The sequence below is a fragment of the Oryctolagus cuniculus genome, chromosome 13, assembly GCF_964237555.1.
Source record: "Oryctolagus cuniculus chromosome 13, mOryCun1.1, whole genome shotgun sequence".
Lineage (NCBI taxonomy): Eukaryota > Metazoa > Chordata > Mammalia > Lagomorpha > Leporidae > Oryctolagus > Oryctolagus cuniculus.
In genome coordinates, this window is record NC_091444.1 from 67,413,671 (window position 1) to 67,433,784 (window position 20,114).

The window sequence follows — 20,114 nt, forward strand, 5'->3', positions numbered from 1 at the left end:
AAGAGAGGAGACAAATAATGGAGGAAGGATTGGGGATTGTTATTTGGTTGTTTTTAGAAGCACGGAGGATAAGGGAAGTGATGCTATTAATTTCAAGGGAAAATAAGTGCTTTGAATCTGACTTTCATCACCATAATAAAGACTAACTAGACTGAAAAATAAAAACTTAGAACTCTATAGTTCTTTTTTTATAATGCGTCATCCAATTGATAAGTTTTTTAAAAAGATTTATTTATTTATTTGAAGGGCAGAGTTAGAGAGAGAGAGACAAGACTGAGATCTTCCATCCGCTGGTTTGCTCCCCAAATAGCCGTAAAGACCAGAGCTGGGCCAACCAGAAGCCAGGAGCCAGGAGCTTCCTCTGGGTCTCCCACGTGGGTGCAAGGCCCAAACACTTGGGCCATCTTCTGCTTCCTTCTCAGGCCATTAGCAGGAAGCTAGATGGCAAGTAGAGCAACTGAGACTTGAAGGGCTCCCATGTGGGATGCCAACACCACAGGAAGTGGCTTTACTTACTATGCCAACTCCTCTGTAGTTATTCTAATCCTGGTTTGCTCTTAATTAACTATTTGGGACAGTGTTCAAGTCACCTTTATTTCTAGTTTCCTATAGAAAGAATTTCCTATCTTACCAGTCTGCCAGAGTTATTTTAACAGTAACACTGATAATGTTGAATGATATTTCTTATTCTCAAACTTTTCTTTGAGATCTAGAATTCTTTTAGATCCATTCTATAAACTGCCCTCCAGGTCCCCATAAAAAAATCTTGTGTATCCCTCTAAGTTCCCATACAAACCTTGTGTCTCAGTGATTGTACTTGTTCCATTGTTGCTGGTGCAATGACTTCCTTGCCAGTTTGTGAACTGCTCGGCCTTATTTATCTTTCAATCCTTTAAAAAGTCTGCATAATGCCTGATACATTACAAATTCACAAGTATTTGGTTGAACTGATAGAGGAGATTGCCTAAATACATGCATGCCATATTAGAGAAGCTCTGTGAGAATCACAAAGTTTCAGAAACTTGACAAATATTTTAAGTGCTTGTTACCTTTCTTAATATGACAAAAAGATTAAAGTCCTCCTTTTAACAAAGGCCTGAAGTCTAGTCAGAATGAACAATATTGTTTTTGTTTTAGTTCTTTATCAGTTGTTCTGAATTCCTGACAGTGCTCATCATTTAAAAGAATAATTTTTAAACAATGATATTGGTAGGTAAATGATGTTGTTGTTTCTTTCTTTTTTTTTTTTTTTTTTTTTTTTTTTTTGACAGGCAGAGTGGACAGTGTGAGAGAGAGAGAGAGACAGAGAGAAAGGTCTTCCTTTTCTGTTGGTTCACCCTCCAATGGCCGCTGTGGCCGGCGCACCGCGCTGATCTGAAGGCAGGAGCCAGGTGCTTCTCCTGGTTTCCCATGGGGTGCAGGGCCCAAGCACTTGGGCCATCCTCCACTGCACTCCCGGGCCACAGCAGAGAGCTGGCCTGGAAGAGGGGCAACCGGGACAGAATCCGGCGCCCCGACCGGGACTAGAACCTGGTGTGCCGGAGCCGCTAGGCGGAGGATTAGCCTGTTGAGCCTTGGCACCGGCCGGTAGGTAAATGTTTAAAACAGGCTTAGTAGTTACATATTTAATCCTTGTGATACTAAATCAGATGTACTTAAATCCTTTTGTTGTCATATATTTCAGCTTACCACAACCAACCTTTCCATTAAGAGAAATTGTCCACCACTTTGGTGGACACCACTTTCATTTGCTCATGGACCAAAGAAGACATTGCCAAATTTAAACATAGTTTCAACAACTGTTTCTTTACTGTCTTATTCTTTAGATTTCCCTGAAAATATATGTACTTTCAAACTATACAAAAACGTGGCTTTACGTGTATGTTTCTATACTTTGTCTGTTAATGCATTAGTAGTCACTGAAAGTCTTTGGTGCGTAACTATTTGTAACATGTAGTATTCTCCTTTCTCTGTTGAAGCGCTCTCCGTCCTGTACTCCAGCTAGCAAAGGCAGACGTGTAAGATACTATTGCACTCTGTGTACCCACCCTGAGGCTTTCTACCCCTATCTCTTTACCCTTTGCCTGTGGTTGCAGAACTTGAAGTTTTTGTGATGTACTATGACACTTACTGCATGCTTTGTGCTGCTGCTCCTGCTGTTGCTACTCTGCTATTCTGTGTATGTGTTGGGTTTTTTGTTTGTTTGTTTTTCTTTTTTGGCTTTGGCCGCAAAGCTTTAGGAATGTTGATAAAAACTTCTGTAGCCAAACTCCTAAAATGATCTTTTAATTTTTTGTGGGAGTAAATGATTCTAAGATATGCTAAATTGATCAAAGAAAAGTAAATGAATTTCTAAATAAGAACCTGATACGAGCAAATACATAGAGGTTTCTTAATGACTTTAATTATGTAGAAAGAAAATTTGATCATATCTGTAAAATTCCTTATATATGTTTCTTTAACTTAACTATAAGCATCTTCCTATGCTAACCCCTGCTCCCTGTTTTTCATCTGAAATGGATTAGTCACTAACTCTATCTGTGTAAGAGTCTGATACATTCACAATGAGGACTCTGTGCATGGAAAGGTCTCAACTTTTTCTGCAGCAATCCCCATCCCACCAGCAGTTATTTATACACATACATACATACTCTCCAGATGAAAAGCAGTCCACCTAGCTTATAATTGTGTGTTCCAATTTTTATATACTGAATAAAATCATAACATTAGAAAGGAAACAGTGATAGATCTATTTTTGACTTTGATCTGTCAGTTTCATGATCATTGGGATTTTCAACAAGTTAAATCCAGGATTGTTGGACTTTGAGGGATCTACATCAGGAAATTCTCTGGTGTACCGTTGGTACTGGAAGTAGTAGGGTGGCCCCCTGCTCCCTGTGCTCGTACCTTTCTGGTATGGTGGAAGGTTTGTTGTAAAAAAAAAAAAAAAATGTGAATAACACTATATAACATATATTTTCAGACTACTGTTTAATAATGAGTAAACAGTTCATATACCAGTGCTATATGGCTAGTAGAACCATGAGTTCAACTGGTATCTCATTAATTACTGAACTCGTTTCTTGATTACTTTGAGATTTGTAGAGTGTTAAAACCATTGGGTATTTGGTTTTAAAAAAGTACTCTGAATATATGTTAATTATTTAATAAAACTTCTAGAAGGGAAGACTGTAATGTTGTATGTCCAGTAGGTTCAAATCATCAGTCCGTGAATTTACTAAAATTTTAAGTACTTGTTTTTGAATAAATCTATAATTCAGAGAGTTTTTGTTTTTCTGATTAATTTTTTATGGATTTGTTACATTTCATTTGCTTTGCATACTTCTGGGGTCTTCATTACCCAGGAAGTTTATATAAATCTTGAAATAAGAGTATTCTTTTTAGGGAAATAGTTGTATTAAGGCCCCTATTCTTAATTGTATGTCTTTATTCTATAGAACAGGAATTAGCCAGTTAACCAAACCCTGTTGACTTGTAATTACATACAATTTTTTAGTGCAGTTTTTCCTTGGTTAAGAATATCACAAATAAAAAATCGATCAATGAAAAGTGGTAGTGACTGATGCAGATGATGTAAAATAATGAATTATTCAATACTAAATAGAAATATCTCAGTGGCATAGTGAGGAACTTTAATATTCCCTGAAGCATCAGAATATTCCTGTAGGATACAAATGATTATATTCCTTACAGAAAACCTAATATGATTTTCTGTTTCATGTTGTATTTTCAGAAAAGCAAATTTTAATACTTTAATAAATTTAAAATCCTTTGACTGTAAAATATCATATAAATGAGGTGTTCCTAAATAGAATTTGCTGTATTCTTATTTCTAGTATAAGGCATCATTTATATCTGAATACTTAACTTATAATTGGAATTTACTTAACCATTGTATAAGTAAAATTTACCAATAGTATTGTTGTCTGAATATAAATGGTGAGTGTTAGTTCTGTAGTACTTTAATTAATAGAAACAGTGTTTCATTTCAAACTGTTCCTTTAAAGTTTGGAGCAAAGATTATAGTCAGCCAGCATGAGGACTTTGTTTTTATGTTTTCTTAGAACATTTAGAAATTTTCTCGAGTAGATATTCAAATAAATATATTTTTTCAAGAAAGTAGTTTATTTTGATATAAAAATCTATTGTTATTCTTCCATAACAGTTTGAAGAAATACATATAATGTCTTTTCATTACATCTTTTGGTCTACTTTACATTAATATATTTTTAAATTAATTGTAACTAGATGGATAACACTAATTATAACCTTCAGTCATTTATTAGGATTTATTTTAGAATAATAAAATATTTACTAAAATGTTTATTTCCAAATGATACAGCACTTTTCTATTACTTTTTTTTTTTTAACCATAAGCTCAGGTGACAGTTATATCACTAAAAGTTTAGGGTTATAAGTGTTCTGAATAAAAAAAAATGTGTTATTCCTTACTCCTTTATTTCCAAAACATTTCTAGATGAACAAAAAAGAAAAATTATAAAACACTGGATTTTTTTTTCTATTAATTTCTATATTTACCAATACAAACAACATGTTAGATGCAGGCTGTCTTTAATAGGCTGAGCATTTGTCATCTGAATCAAATCTTGGTTTCTTTCCCTTTTCAAAGAAGCTTTCTCATGAGAATGTTGCTACTTGTACAAATCTGTAATTATTTGGGTGGTTAAAAAAAAAGTTCATTGATATATATTATTTTGGAGATTTATTTATTTATTTAAGAGGCAGAGTTAGAGAGAGAGGGAGAGACAGAGAGAGTCTTCCATCTGCTGGTTCACTCCCCTAATGGCTGCAACAGCCAGATCGGGGTCAATCCAAAGCCAGGATCCAAGAACTTCTGGGTCTCCCAAACACTTGGACCGTCCTCTGTTGCTTTCTCAGGTGCATTAGCAGGGAGCTAGATTGGCACTGGAGCAGCTGGGACTCAAACCCATGCCCATATTGGCTGCTGGCACTGCTGGTGGAGGCTTAACCAGCTAAGCCACAGTGCTGGTCCCCATTGATATATATTTAAGGTAATTAGTTCTAGCTATTTTTATTCGATGTAGGTTAAACAAAATAATTTGAGAAATGATCTAAAAATCAGTTGCCTGATCCTGGAAAGAAAAAAGAAGCTTTATTTTATTGTGCTATTCTAAAAATACATTTTGATGATCATTTATTAGAAAAATCCCAATAGATTGGGGGAACTTGATGGTCTTTTTTGCGTGACAGGATTGTACAATGTGGATGATACTACTAAAACTCAGATTTTCTACTTTTTGCTTTCTTTTTTTATGTAGGGTATTAAGTTAAAAATGACATAGGAATAGTAGAGATTTTGTAATGACTGTTCAGAGTGAATCCTTAAAGTATATTTATTTAGGAAAATACATAATTAAAAATACATTTATATGGCCGGCGCCGCGGCTCACTAGGCTAATCCTCCGCCTAGCGGCGCCGGCACACCGGGTTCTAGTCCCGGTCGGGGCGCCGGATTCTATCCCGGTTGCCCCTCTTCCAGGCCAGCCCTCTGCTGTGGCCAGGGAGTGCAGTGGAGGATGGCCCAGGTGCTTGGGCCCTGCACCCCATGGGAGACCAGGAAAAGCACCTGGCTCCTGGCTCCTGCCATCGGATCAGCGCGATGCGCCGGCTGCGGCGGCCATTGGAGGGTGAACCAACGGCAAAGGAAGACCTTTCTCTCTGTCTCTCTCTCTCACTGTCCACTCTGCCTGTCCAAAAAAAAAAAAAAAAAAAAATACATTTATATGAATATTCTACATTTTCACAGTAGATTACAGCTCAAAAATATATAGTGAATTGTTTATATTTTTCAGTTAAAGTTTGTTTCTGGGGCTGGTGCTGTAGCACAGAGGGTTAAAACCCCAGCCTGCAGCACCAGCATCCCATATGGGCGCCGGTTCAAGTCTCGGCTGCTCCTCTTCCAATCTAGCTCTCTACTATGGCCTGGGAAAGCAGTAGAGGATGGCTCAAGTCCTTGGGTCCCCACACCCACGTAGGAGACCTGGAAGAATCTCCTGGCTCCTGGCTTCGGATCAGCTCAGCTCTGGCCATTGCAGTCATTTGGGGAGTGAACCAGTGGAATGGAAGATCTCTCTCTCTCTATCTCTATCTCTCTCTCTGCCTCTGCTTCTTTCTTTATGTAACTCTGACTTTCAAATAAATAAAATAATTATTAAAAAATAGATTTGTTTCCAGTGTATTTACTTGGACAATTTTAAAATATTCTATACAATAAATATTAGCTATTTATTAGCTACTTTTTAATTTATTTTTTATTTATTTATTTGAAAGAGTTACACAGAGAGGGGAGAGGCAGAGAGAAAGAGAGAGAGAGAGGTCTTCCATCTGATGGTTCACTCTCCAGATGGCCGCAATGGCCAGAGCTGTGCTGATCTGAAGCCAGGAGCCAGGAGCCTGGAGCTTCTTCTGGGTTTCCCACACTGATGCAGGGGCCCAAGGACTTGGGCCATCTTCTACTGTTTTCCCAGGCCATAGCAGAGTAGCTACTCATTTTTCACTATTTTCCTTTTTTAGCATTCTTTGTATATAATCACATCTGATTATTGAATTGTGAGATCTTTGCTCTTTATGTGTATCACATTGTTTAGCTTTTCTTGCATTAATTCTTAATGCTAAATTTTTACAACAAAATTTTTTAGTTTTCATAGTTTAAATATTAATATTGATTACATTTGTTTTTAAAGTTCTTTGTATAAAAATTAATGTTACTAACTGCTGGTTTTGTACCTTACTATATCTGAATCATTGCCAATTATTAAAGTTAATTTTAGGCTATCTTTAAGTCCTACCATATAGTCACTGAATATTCTGAAAGGTTAATAGAATTGATTTCTTTTTAGTGGTTAAAATAGTCACTTATCATAAATGCATGGTAAGCAGTTAGTTATATTTAAAATGAACAACTTCTGGAACTTTTTGGTGAAAATTAAAACTGAAAATATGTGAAATTATGTTATTATTTATATTGTTGTCACTTTTAAAATATTGTTTACACTGAAAGTAACCCTGAAAGACAATTGAATATTAAAATCTATTAATATTATGAACTATTTGCTCCTAAGTGTTTTTAAAAGGATCCCAAAGTATTTTTTAAAGTTTAAGGTTAAAAACTTCTTTTGTTGTGATTTTACTTATCTTTACCATGCTTTTGGCTGGTCTGTTGAAAAATACACTTTTGGAAATGGAAGTGATATTTTTGTGTCTGTGTGGTTTTAGGCTCCTGCATTTTTTTTAAAAAATATTTATTTTATTCATTTGAAAGGCAGAATTAAAGAGTGTGGAAGACAAAGAAAAAGAGAGACAGAGAGCTCTTCCATCTGCTGGTGTAGTGGCCACAACAACCAGGGCTGTGCCAGGGTGAAACTAGGAACCCAGAAGTCCATCCTAGTCTCCCACATGGGTGCAGGGGCCCAAGCGTTTGAGCCATCATCTATTGCTTTACCAGGTGAATTAGCAAGGAACGGGATCAGAAATGAAGCAGCTGAACTTGAACCAGCACCCATATGGAATGCCAGCATCACAAGCAGAGTAAAACCCAGTATGCCACTGTGCCAGCTCCTATGATGATAATTTTTTTAAACTTCAGTTACATAGTCATGGTGGCTTTTTGTAATCGAGAGCATTGTAACTGGCACAGTTGAATTTTTTTACTATATCCAATTAATGCTATCTCAAATATTCTAATATTTTTACTTATTTTTATAATTTTACAAAGGAAACTAAATTTTGTTTAATCTAAAGTTGATTTTTTTACTTGAAGAACATACAACTCTTGTTATTTTTTAAAAAAAAGATTATTTATTTGAAAGGCAGAGTAACAAAATGGAGGGAGAACACACAAGAGGTAGAGACAGAGAAAGAGATCTTCCATCCCTTGGTTCATTTCCCAAATGGACACAGTAGACCTAGGCTGGGCCAGACTAAAACCAGGAGCCAGAAACTCCATCTGTGTCTCCTAGATGAGTTGACAAGAATTCAGGTACTTGAGCCATCATCCCCTGCTTCCCAGGTGCAATAGCAGGGAGCTGGACTGGAATTCAGGAGTAGATAGGACTCCAGCTAGTGCTCCCATATGGGATGCCAGCTTCCTGTGCAGCAGTTTTAACCTTTTGTACCACAGTGCTCACCCCTGGTTTATCTTTTTTACTTTAAATATTTTCCTCTTGAGCCGGCGCCGTGGCTCAATAGGCTAATCCTCCACCTAGCGGCGCCGGCACACCGGGTTCTAGTCCCGGTTGGGGCGCCGGATTCTGTCCCGGTTGCCCCTCTTCCAGGCCAGCTCTCTGCTATGGCCAGGGAGTGCAGTGGAGGATGGCCCAGGTGCTTGGGCCCTGCACCCCATGGGAGACCAGGAAAAGCACCTGGCTCCTGGCTCCTGCCAGGATCAGCGCGGTGCGCCGGCTGCAGCGGCGGCCATTGGAGGGTGAACCAACGGCAAAGGAAGACCTTTCTCTCTCTGTCTCTCTCTCTCACTGCCCACTCTGCCTGTCAAAAAAAAAAAAAAAAAAAAAAAAAAAAAAAATATTTTCCTCTTTGGGAATAATCAACTTGTATCTAATTCAGCTAAGAAAATCATGTTTGAATATATTTTTGTTCCTATTGTTTTCTTTGTTTTTATTGATAAGTAAAAACTAGTTAGCAGGAAAAGACTTTAATAAATGTCAGGAATTCTTCAGCACAAGTTGCATAGCTCAAAGATCAGCCTGCTATAAAATTTCAACCTATATTATTAGAATTAGCAAAGGCCTGCCTTTCTTATTTTTGAAGAGTTTTTAAAGTAATTAGACCCTTCAGTCCTATTGACAGCATTACCTTTTACACAGTAATTTGATTATATGTTTCAGATTTTCTTACAATGGCCCAGTTTTTACACACAACACATCCTTTACTTGGTCACTTCTTTGATTATTTGAATCCATGTTAAGGTCTCACTTTCTAAAAATCTCCCTCTAGTTTCCATAAAGTTATATGCAAGGTGAATAGGAGTCCATGGTGGATGGAGTTCTGATAAAATGGATTTGATAAGCAAAAGCAGTATTGATAAATTGGTCAGAGATCTCTGTCAGGAAAGGAGATAATATTCCTGAGCCTTCATGATCATTAAATTACATTTGAGTGCCTCTTTTGTGGAGGTAACCTTTAGAAGAACAAAAATAGTGCTGAATTTGCTGTCAGCAGATTAGATATAGTACTAACTCTCCAACTTCACAAGGGATATTAGTTTTATGAAATCAACCTCGTTTCATGTGCAGAGCTGATATTTAGATGGCAAACCTCTGTTCAGTAAAACACTGAAGTGTTTCCCTAGAAGTTGGTAAATAACTGCCGCTCCAAGTTCCCTAGATATCCTCCCTGAGACTCTTCTTGTTCCCACTTCTCCAAAATCCCGTAACTAAAGATTTAAGGCCCGGTGATGGCCATGTGTGTCAGTCCTGTCTTGTGGATTGCGAGGATTGCCTGTTCATGCCCATCACAGTGGGAGGAGGTGGGTGGGCAACAGTAGACAGCTGCCTTACTGTTTCGCAGCCTACCTGCCTGTCAGATTTTAGAAGTTCTCTTCGCTGAACAGAGGGTCACTTTTATTTTCATGTGCAGTGTATTCTATATTAATAGTAGGTGCGGGGGCGGGGGCAGCCTGTGGCATGGTGGGCCCTGGTTGAATGCCAGCTATCCACTTCCGATTCAGCTCTCTGTTATGGTTTGGGAAAGCAGTGGAAGATGGCCCAAGTCCATGTGCCCCTTCACACACATGGGAGAACTGGAAGAAGTGCCAGGCTCCTGGCTTCAGATTGGCCCAGCTCAGGCAGTTGCAGACATTTGGGGAGTGAGCCTGTGGATTAAAGACTTCTCTGTCTCTCTGTGCCTCTGTAACTCCACCTTTCAAATAAATAAATAAGATCTTAAGTAAAATAGTAGGCGGGAGAATATCCACAACTTGAGAAAATAATTCATACATTTAGAGATTGAACTCATGTACTCTTAGTTCTGTTGAACTCAAAACAGAGCTAAAAGTTAACTTAAAGAGGAACCTTTTTTTCCAGGTATCTCTATTCCTGATCGTTTATTATTTAATCTAGCGTTTTGTTTTATTTTTTAAAAAGATTTATTTATTTGAAAGGCAGAGTCACAGAGACGCAGAGGCAGAGAGAAATCTTCCATCTCTTGGTTCACTCCCCAAATGTCTGCAATGACTGGAGCTGGGCCAATCCGAAGCCAAGAGCTTGGAGCTTCTTCCAGGTCTCCCACATGGGTGCAGGGGCCCAAGGACTTGGGTCATCTTCTTCGACTTTCCCAGATGCATTGGCAGGGAGCTGATTGTAAGTCAAGCAGCTGGGACTCAAACCAGCACCCAAATGGGATGCTGGCACTGCAGGTGGCAGCTTTACCCACTATGCCAAGTGTCAGCCCCTACCCCAGCATTTTTTTTTTTTTTTTGACAGGCAGAGTGGACAGTGAGAGAGACAGAGAGAAAGGTCTTCCTTTGCCGTTGGTTCACCCTCCAATGGCCGCCGCAGCTGCCGCACCACGCTGATCCGATGGCAGGAACCAGGTGCTTCTCCTGGTCTCCCATGGGGTGCAGGGCCCAAGCACTTGGGCCATCCTCCACTGCACTCCCTGGCCACAGCAGAGAGCTGGCCTGGAAGAGGGGCAACCGGGACAGAATCCGGTGCCCCAACCGGGACTAGAACGTGGTGTGCCGGTGCCGCAAGGCGGAGGATTAGCCTAGTGAGCCACGGCGCCGGCCTACCCCAGCATTTTAAAATGTGTTTACTTATCTAAATGAGCTATTCTAATAACTCCATCAAAATATATTCTAATAGCTGCATCCTATGTCTTTCATTGGTGGCTATTCTAAGGGGTGTTTTATTTGTAATATCGTCTTCCTAAAATAATAACCTTAATGAAAAAAAATTTTAAATATGTATTTACAATTATTAGTACTATTTATTTATTTATTTATTTATTTATTTATTTATTTTGCCAGGCAGAGTTAGTGTGAGAGAGAGACAGAGAGAGAGAGTTATAGACAGTGAGAGAGAGATAGAGAGAAAGGTCTTCCTTCCGTTGTTTCACTCCCCTAATGGCCGCCATGACCCAAGCACTTGGGCCATCCTCCACTGCCCTCCCAGGCCACAGCAGAGAGCTGCACTGGAAGAGGAGCAACCAGGACTAGTACCTGGCACCCCAACTGGGACTAGAACCCGGTGTGCTGGCGCCGCAGGCGGAGGATTAGCCAAGTGAGCCACGGTGCTGGTCAGTACCATTTATTGAATTATCACTTCTGATCTAAATATTACTCTTACTTCACAGCATTCAACAAAGTTCCCTGACATCCTTTCCAAGTTACCTTTTGTTCTGAAAGCTCAATCTTTGTAAATTTGAAAATTTCTACACTGAATAGATAATCAATCATTGTGCTTCCTAAGATCTTCTTTGCCAAATTTTAGCTCAAAACACTTTCAACTTTTTTTTTTTTTTTTTTTTGACAGGCAGAGTGGACAGTGAGAGAGAGAGACAGAGAGAAAGGTCTTCCTTTTCCATTGGTTCACCCCCCAACAGCCGCTGTGGCCGGCACTCTGCGGCCGGCGCACCACGCTGACCCGAAGCCAGGAGCCAGGTGCTTTTTCTGGTCTCCCATGCGGGTGCGGGGCCCAAGCACCTGGGCCATCCTCCACTGCACTCCCGGGCCACAGCAGAGAGCTGGACTGGAAGAGGAGCAACCGGGACAGAATGCAGCACCCCAACCGGGACTAGAACCCAGTGTGCCGGTGCCGCAGGCGGAGGATTAGCCTATTGAGCTGCAGCGCCAGCCCACTTTCAACTTTTAAAAATACTTAGTTTGAGGGGCTGGCATTGCAGTGCAATGGGTTTAGGCTCTGACCTGCAGTGCCAGCATCCCATATAGGTACCAGTTTGAGTCCCAGCTGCTCCCCTTCCTGTCCAGCTCCCTGCTAATGCACCTGGAAAGCAGTGGAAGATGGCCGAAGTGCTTGGGTCCCTTGCACCCTCATGGGAGACTCAGAAGACTCCTGGCTCCTGGCTTTGGATCAGCGCAGCTCTGACCATTGCAGCCATTGTGGGAGTGAACCAGTGGATGGAAGACCTTTCCCTCTGTCTCTCCCTCTCACTGTAACTCTACCTCTCAAATAAATAAATAAAATCTTAAAAAACAATACTTGGTTTGAAAGAGTGCAACTGAATATAAGTGCTGGTATTTCTACTGCTACAAAATTAAAAGGAGCTTGCTTTAGTGACAAGCAGAAAGCTGATAGGTTAGTTTCTTTTACTTTCATTAAAGCCTAATAGAACAAATTTCATTCTTACTGTAGTATATGTTGTATATGTTGCATTTAGTTCATATTTACATAGGATTTATTTTGTGAAATACAAAATTTTCAATGGAATACAAATACAGAACACACAGTAGAGACCAGTACTCAAAGTAAGAAATCAGCATTAAAAATAGGGTAAGAGCCTTGTTTAACTATGGTTATGTTAACGCTTGTTTACATTAAAGCTTCTGGTTATGCTTTTGCTTAGTGACACATTCCTAACATGCATATTCAAACTCAAGTTTTTGCTGTCCTTCCTCAAGAAATGTTGGTCATGATCATGCCTTTCTGAAATTTGCTAAGAGCTTTGCATTGTTTAAAAGTGACTTCTTGGGTTTTGTTTTTTCTGACTTACTTTCCTAGACTGATCCGGTTGAGAACATATACGTACGGAATCCCAGTGTAAAGGTTTACCTCCAGTCAAGGTCCACAGTGTCTTCTTCCACATCTAGTGAAGCTGAGCCAGTTAAGGTGCCTCACTCCCCAACTTTTCACTTGTGTCATTAAAGAGGGAATAGAAAAAAACGAGTGAAATCAGTCTCTCGTCTTAATCAAATATATTATTTTTATATTCTATTGAAGATCTTACACTTGCCTAATAATATAGATAGAAGTAGAAAATTAAAGTTGTAAATTGTTCACAAAAGTGTAATATGAAATAGGTAAATTATTTAACATTAAATATACTCTTAGAGAAATACATAGAACAGAAGATAATTTTATGTAAATTTTTTAATTGTGAGACTGCCATTCTCAAATTTTAGTTGTTTTAATAAATCTGATAAGCCAACATGTAACTATATATCATAAGCAGAACTTAAAAATTGCCACAACTGGCAACAGAGTAGCTTACTCTAACAGCTAAGTCAACAACAGACATTGAGGCCGGCGCCGCGGCTCACTAGGCTAATCCTCCGCCTTGCGGCGCCGGCACACCGGGTTCTAGTCCCGGTCGGGGCGCCGGATTCTGTCCCGGTTGCCCCTCTTCCAGGCCAGCCCTCTGCTGTGGCCAGGGAGTGCAGTGGAGGATGGCCCAGGTGCTTGGGCCCTGCACCCCATGGGAGACCAGGAAAAGCACCTGGCTCCTGGCTCCTGCCATCGGATCAGCGCGGTGCTCCAGCCGCAGCGCGCCAGCCGCGGCGGCCATTGGAGGGTGAACCAACGGCAAAGGAAGACCTTTCTCTCTGTCTCTCTCTTTCACTGTCCACTCTGCCTGTCCAAAAAAAAAAAACAACAGACATTGAACTAAATTAGTCTTTTAGCAGTACAAAAAATAAAACTGCTGTGTTTACACTTCTTGTCAGTCAATGAATAGCAACTGGCCAATTTTCTCAACAGAAGCCATTTCTTCCACCAGGCAGAAGAATGTGTTGTATTTCAGTTTGTACCATCCTACCTCAAGAAGCAGTACAGGTTCTCTCTTTCACCATCACAGTTTAGACAGTTTCCTTACATCCCATTTTATATTACTTTATTACCTCCAGAACTGTTTTTAGCATTTCAGTAGAAGCAGATAATCTGGTCTGAAAATTATCTACAGGGAAGTGTGAGTTTTAGTCAGTTGTCATGACTGTTTTCCAGTCTTAGGATGGACTCTGTCAGACTGGTTTAATAAGATCTGTGTTTTTTAGTTACATTTGTTTTAATATTTATTCAGAGAAAAAGATATTTCAGAAATAGTTAAAACATCTCTCCTTTTACCATTACTCTCTGCTTTTCCAGATGTACTTAAATATCCTGAAGCTGGGTTGCATCCTCTGTCCCTTGGTTTCAATGTATTTATTATTTTGTTTGTGTTCATAGATACTATACAGTAGTACTTGTCATATATTTAAAATTTTTACAAATATAACATGTCCTTCCACAGCTTTTTTCATTCAGAAGTATTATTCTTTTAAGATTTAATCATACATGTCTGGTTCATTCGTGCTATATAATGTCATTGTATGTATATACCACAACCATCCATTTTTGTTGGGTATTTAGGTTGTTTGCAGTCATCTAGTATATAAACAGTGCTGAAGTGAACATTCTAATATATTTGTCTGCTTTTGCATATATATGGAGTTCGTTTAGCATGTATACTTAGAACTGAAATTACTAGGTTGTCTGATATTTGCTTTTGCAACTTCAGATCTTGCCAAATTGCTTTCTGCACTAGTTGAATTAATTTTCACTCCAACTAGCAGTAAGGGAGTTTATGTCCCCACATCTTGGCTAACACCTGGTACTATCTGTCCTTAACTTTTGCCAGTTTGATGAATATGAGTGACATTTTTGTTTTAACTTATATTTCCCTTTTTGGTGTTAGTGTTTTTTTTTTAAGTGTGTGGGTTTTGTTTTGTTTTGTTTGTTTTGTTTTGTTTTGTTTCGTTTTTTATTTGAGAGGTAGAGTTACAGACAGTGAAAGGGAGCAAGAAAGGTCTTCTGTCTGCTGGTTCACTCCCCAGATGGCCACAACGGCCAGAGCTGCGCTGATCCTAAGGCAGGAACCGAGAGCTTCTTCCGGGTCTCCCAGTGGGTGCAGGGGCCCAAGGACTTGGGCCATCTTCTGCTGCTTTCCCAGGCCATAGCTGAGAGCAAGATGTAGAGAGGAGCAGTGGGGACTAGAACTGGAGCCCATATAGGATGCCAGCACTGCAGGCAGAGCATTAACCTACTGTGCCACAGTGCTGGCCCCATTGTCTTTTTAAATATGTATATTGACAACTGATGATTTGCCTGTTCCTATCCCTTGTCCATTGTTCAATTGACTTACTTTTCTTATTTTTGTAAGCAGTCTTTATATATTCCAGATATTAACTCATTGCTGGCTTAACATGCATTGCAAATATTTTTTCTCCCAGTATGCCTTATTTTAAAATTTTGTTTGTGGTATCTTTTTGTCTTGCAAGTTTTTATTTTATTTTTTTTAAAAGATTTATTTTATTTATTTGAAAGACAGAATTACAGAGAGAGGTAGAGACAGAGAGAGAGGTCCTCCATCCACTGGTTCACTCCCCTGATGGCCACAACGGTCAGCACTGCGCCGATCCAAAGCCAGGAGCCAGGAGCTTCTTCTGGGTCTCCCACGTGGGTGCAGGGGCCCAAGGACTTTGGCCATCTTCTACTGCTTTCCCAGGCCATAGCAGAGAGTTGGATTGGAATAGGAGCACCCGGGACTAGAACCAGCGTCCATATGGGATGCCAGAGCTTTAGGCCAAGGCTTTTACCCACTGTGCTACAGCACAGGTCCTGCAAGTTTTTTAAATCTTTTCCTTTATGACTTCTGCTTTTTATGTTGTGTTAAACTCATTCTTCCATATGCCAAAATTATCATTATGCTTCCAAGTTTTACAATTCTGCTTTTACATGTTTAGGACTTCAATCAGACTGAAGTTTGTTGCCGTGTATAATAGGAAATGGTGTTCTAATCTCTTTTCCTGTGGGTGTAAACAGCTGACTCGTAACCCCTGATTTGTAGTGTAGTCACTGCATGGGTCTGTTTGAGAATTCTATATCCTCTTCTCTTGTTCTTTTGGTTATTCCCTCACTGATAGCCCATTTTTTTTTATTACTGTAGTTCTGAAATAATTCCTGATACTTGGTATGCTGAACCACTCCTACCCACCTTAATTATCTTCCTTTTCTTCTTGACCTAGTCTTCCATATTATTTTTAGGACAAGCTGGCCAAGTTCCACTGGGACTTCTGATTGGAATTGCATGAATTTATAGTTTTATTTGGGGAAAATTGATGTCTTCATGATACCAGATATTTCTGTCTATGTACTTGATATACAATTAGTTAGGTATTCTTATACATAAAATTTCATTATTTTCAGTATACTTCATATTGCTTATTAGATTTGTTCCTTAGTACCATAAATTTTTTGTTGTTATGATCAATGAAATGTTTAAAAATGTTTTCTTAGTCAGCATTACTGTACTTTATAAACTCTCTTCATCTTTTATCTGGCACTCTTGTTAGATTCTTTTTCATTTAAAGACTTCTCTTAGCTTCCTATATGCTTTCTTATGACAATTTTGTTTTCTGTTATTTTTTATTGCACTTTATATTGATTCTTAGTGTTCTTCTCTTTCACACTTATATTTATCTTCCCAAATATTAAATTATATATTTTCTTCAAAACTTTTTCATATTGTTCAAAAGTAAATAAATTTTAAATTAAAACTAAATGCACAAACAAAACTCTGAGAAATTCACTTGAATTTTTTTAAGGCTGTGGTGAATATAAAATATTATGTTTTTTGGGTTGTAAAGTAGCAAAGACAAAGAGACCAACCTTGTTATATTTTAAAATATTCTGTAACTTTTAAGTATTCTTTTTCCTCTTGTAAGTTGCATAGCTTTCTAAAAGGTAGTTTTTCTTTATTTCTTTTTTTATACTTTGCTAAGCATTGTCTCTCCTTTCCCATAATAACATTGAGTAAAATCACTGATTCCTTTTATTCAAAGAAATATCTTACAGTAATACTTCGTAAAAGACATGTTTTACAGAGCTAACTAATAGATGTAATTTGTAACTAAGTTTGTACTAAGTTTGCAATTCCAGTAATAACCCTTTAAGTCCCTTTTTTGGAAATAATTTCTTCACAAAAATCCCACTAATCTCAGTCTCTGTCTGTTTGTGGGAGTCAAGTAGTTAAAAGATTCATCTAAGCCGGCGCCGTGGCTCAATAGGCTAATCCTCCACCTTGCGGCGCCGGCACACCGGGTTCTAGTCCCGGTTGGGGCGCCGGATTCTGTCCCGGTTGCCCCTCTTCCAGGCCAGCTCTCTGCTATGGCCAGGGAGTGCAGTGGAGGATGGCCCAGGTGCTTGGGCCCTGCACCCCATGGGAGACCAGGAAAAGCACCTGGCTCCTGGCTCCTGCCAGGATCAGCGCGGTGCGCCGGCTGCAGCGGCGGCCATTGGAGGGTGAACCAGCGGCAAAGGAAGACCTTTCTCTCTCTGTCTCTCTCTCTCACTGTCCACTCTGCCTGTCTAAAAAAAAAAAAAAAAAAAAAAAAAAAAAAAAAAAAAGATTCATCTAAATATCTTTAAATCTTGCTAAAAATCAGATACTTTTTAGAATGAATATGGCAAATTGAGATGAACATAAGAATTAATGTCTTCATTTTTATATAGGCTGTATGCTATGACTGTTTTCTTCTGTAGATTTTCTTTTCCAAATTTTTGTGTTTAAATTTCAGACTAAGACAAATTTTACTAATTGAACAGATATTTCATTGGAAGATATTGTAGGCAGAAATTTAAATTAGCAACACTGAGAATTTTAGGTTTATTGAGGTATACTTTAGTAAAACTTTATGTCACATTAATGTTTTAGCTTTATTTTATTTACTTTGATTTCTTTCTAGTTATATTTGAAATTGATGGAGTGTTTCATGACATTTATTTCCTTTTTTGCCCTGGGGTTTAGACTGTAGACTCTACTCCACTTCCTGTTCACACACCAACCTTAAGAAAAAAGGGATGTCCTGGTTCAGCTGGCCTCCCACCTAAGGTACTTGCTTTGTTAGAAACATAGTTTGTTCACAGCAACAAACAAACAGAATGGATTTCTTCAGTTTTGTGTATTTGCTGTGATTTTTTTAATATTGATTTCTTCAGAGTTATTAAAGCTTGAGAGAAAAATAAATTCTGTATGAGTGAAAATAATTACCATTGAAAACAGGTACAGGAGGAGTATACAGATTTTTCTTTTTCATCATCTTAAATTCACTGTCCTGAAGCCTGTTACAATCTTGATACCTAAATAAGGTATTAACTTGAGGCTACTTATGACAGAATCTGAGATTGAGATTAATAAACCACTGAGAAAGAGAAATGATTAGTGAAAAATGTCAGGTGGATTCTTTGTTTTCCGTTCTATTCAATGTAATTGAATCAAGAATTATAGACTGTAGAACATGAAGATTTAGATGTTTATCTCAAGCTCTTATAGAGAAATTCTAAAAATTGGAAAACTGAGATGATCTACCTGCTTACAGTATAAACCTAGATAAACCAACAGAATGTAAGGTCAGTAGATCTGAAAAACTGATAAAATTTGCACAAAGTAAAATTGGTGTGAAAGCAAGACAGCAAAACCTATTCCCAAATAATGCCAAATTTTGAGATCAGATAGAAAATTAATTTAAAATAAACATAGCAAATATGTGTAAAGAGATAAGAAAGGAAGTATATTTAATAACATGAGCCAGTGTAAGATAGCAAGAAAAATAAAGTAGAAATACTTCACATGAAAATACAGCTACTGAAGTAGCTCAGTAGATGGCTTTAGTAATGGAAGAATAGATAAGAAGAAAAGTGACTAAGATGGAAGATGAGATACAATATATGAAAATTAATTCATGGCAGAAATAGTGTCAACATCTATGTAGTAGAACTTTCAAAAGAAAATGAAAAAAAAATAGCAAAATGGAACTACTTAAAGAATCAATGACTTAAATTTGCCAAATTAAAAATGAAAAGCCTCATAATGAAAGATATCATTAGGTATTATTGAAAATAGATAACAAAAACTCATACCCAGAAACATTATAATAAAAATTTAAGGTTATCATAAATCAACAGAAAATTATAAGAACTTTTAAAAAGAAAGAACACATCATTTTTATAAAAGAACAAATACTGAAATTTGGTCAAGTGATTCTGTATAAAAGGATTACCTGCTTTTCTCCTCTTGGCGTTTTTGACTTTATTTTGTGGTACATAAATAAGATATCACAGAGGAAGAGAACAGAATTTGTTGTAAGCTTTAAATTTCAAGTTTTAGATATTCCCTTAAGTTTTTTTTAGTTTCATGTTAGTCTCAACTGAAATAAATACTGCTTCATAAGTGTTTTTCACCAATATTCACATTTTATGGTATATAGAAGAATTCTTACTAATTTAAGTCAGGGCAGATATGAAAGAGAAATAACTGACTAGATTTGTATCCATTAAAAAAATAAATGATCTTTGAGTGCTTACTATATACAGGGCACTGTTTGAAAGGCTTTGTTTTTATTTTATTAACCACATCATAAAGTAGCTATTATTCATCATATTTTTAAAATCGGAAAGTGAGTCACAAAGGAGTTAAGTAATGTACTCCTCCTAAGTTCACAAAACAGTCACAGTTGTTTATTAAAATTCATTTATTGTTGAAATATGCTAAGCATTAATCTAGAGAAAAAAAAGGAATATTCCAAAGAGATAGTCTGCATTAGCTTAACATCATATAAATCAGACAAGACAGAGATTTCCAAAGTGTTTTCAATTAGAAATTTCAGACTGCCTTCTAACTCTAGAATCATATGCATGTATTTTTTTCTGCTCATTGAGATACTGCCTCTTGCCATGGGAGAAAAGAGATTTATGAAGTATAATGTTTAGTATTGATCATAAAAAAATTAAGCTCATAAGTCACAGTGGAAATAAAACTTTTAATTGTTCTCTGTTATTCGTAAGAAGTATGAAGCATATTAAAATTCTATGTTTGTATAGGTACAAATGTGCAGATTTCACTTACTTCTTTGGTAAAAATCTGTGAGAAAAAAAAATCCCAAATGCTGCAGTTTATTTTGTTTACATACTATTCAAATGATATTCAAGAACAATTAATTATTTTAGCTTAATCTGGCTCAGCATTGCTTAGTAAAAATATTTAAAGATCAGAAACTATAGAAAGATATCTTGAGAAATAGAAAAATTCATCCTTCTTTAGGAAAA

The 20,114-nt window shown here is 37.8% G+C and overlaps 1 protein-coding gene across 20 annotated transcripts in view; it reads left to right on the forward strand.

Moving 5' to 3' along the window:
* CDC42BPA (CDC42 binding protein kinase alpha) overlaps positions 1-20,114 on the forward strand; it is a 349,867-nt gene that overhangs the window by 277,486 nt on the left and 52,267 nt on the right. For 10 of the 20 annotated variants that reach the window (XM_051820816.2, XM_070055640.1, XM_070055642.1 and 7 more), the window contains one exon: positions 17,818-17,901. In XM_051820816.2, the coding sequence (XP_051676776.1) occupies positions 17,818-17,901 (84 nt within the window). Of the gene's footprint in view, positions 1-1,979; positions 2,019-12,758; positions 12,867-17,817; positions 17,902-20,114 lie in introns of all 20 variants that reach the window. The other 10 variants (XM_008268130.4, XM_070055637.1, XM_070055641.1 and 7 more) reach the window with 3 other exon arrangements.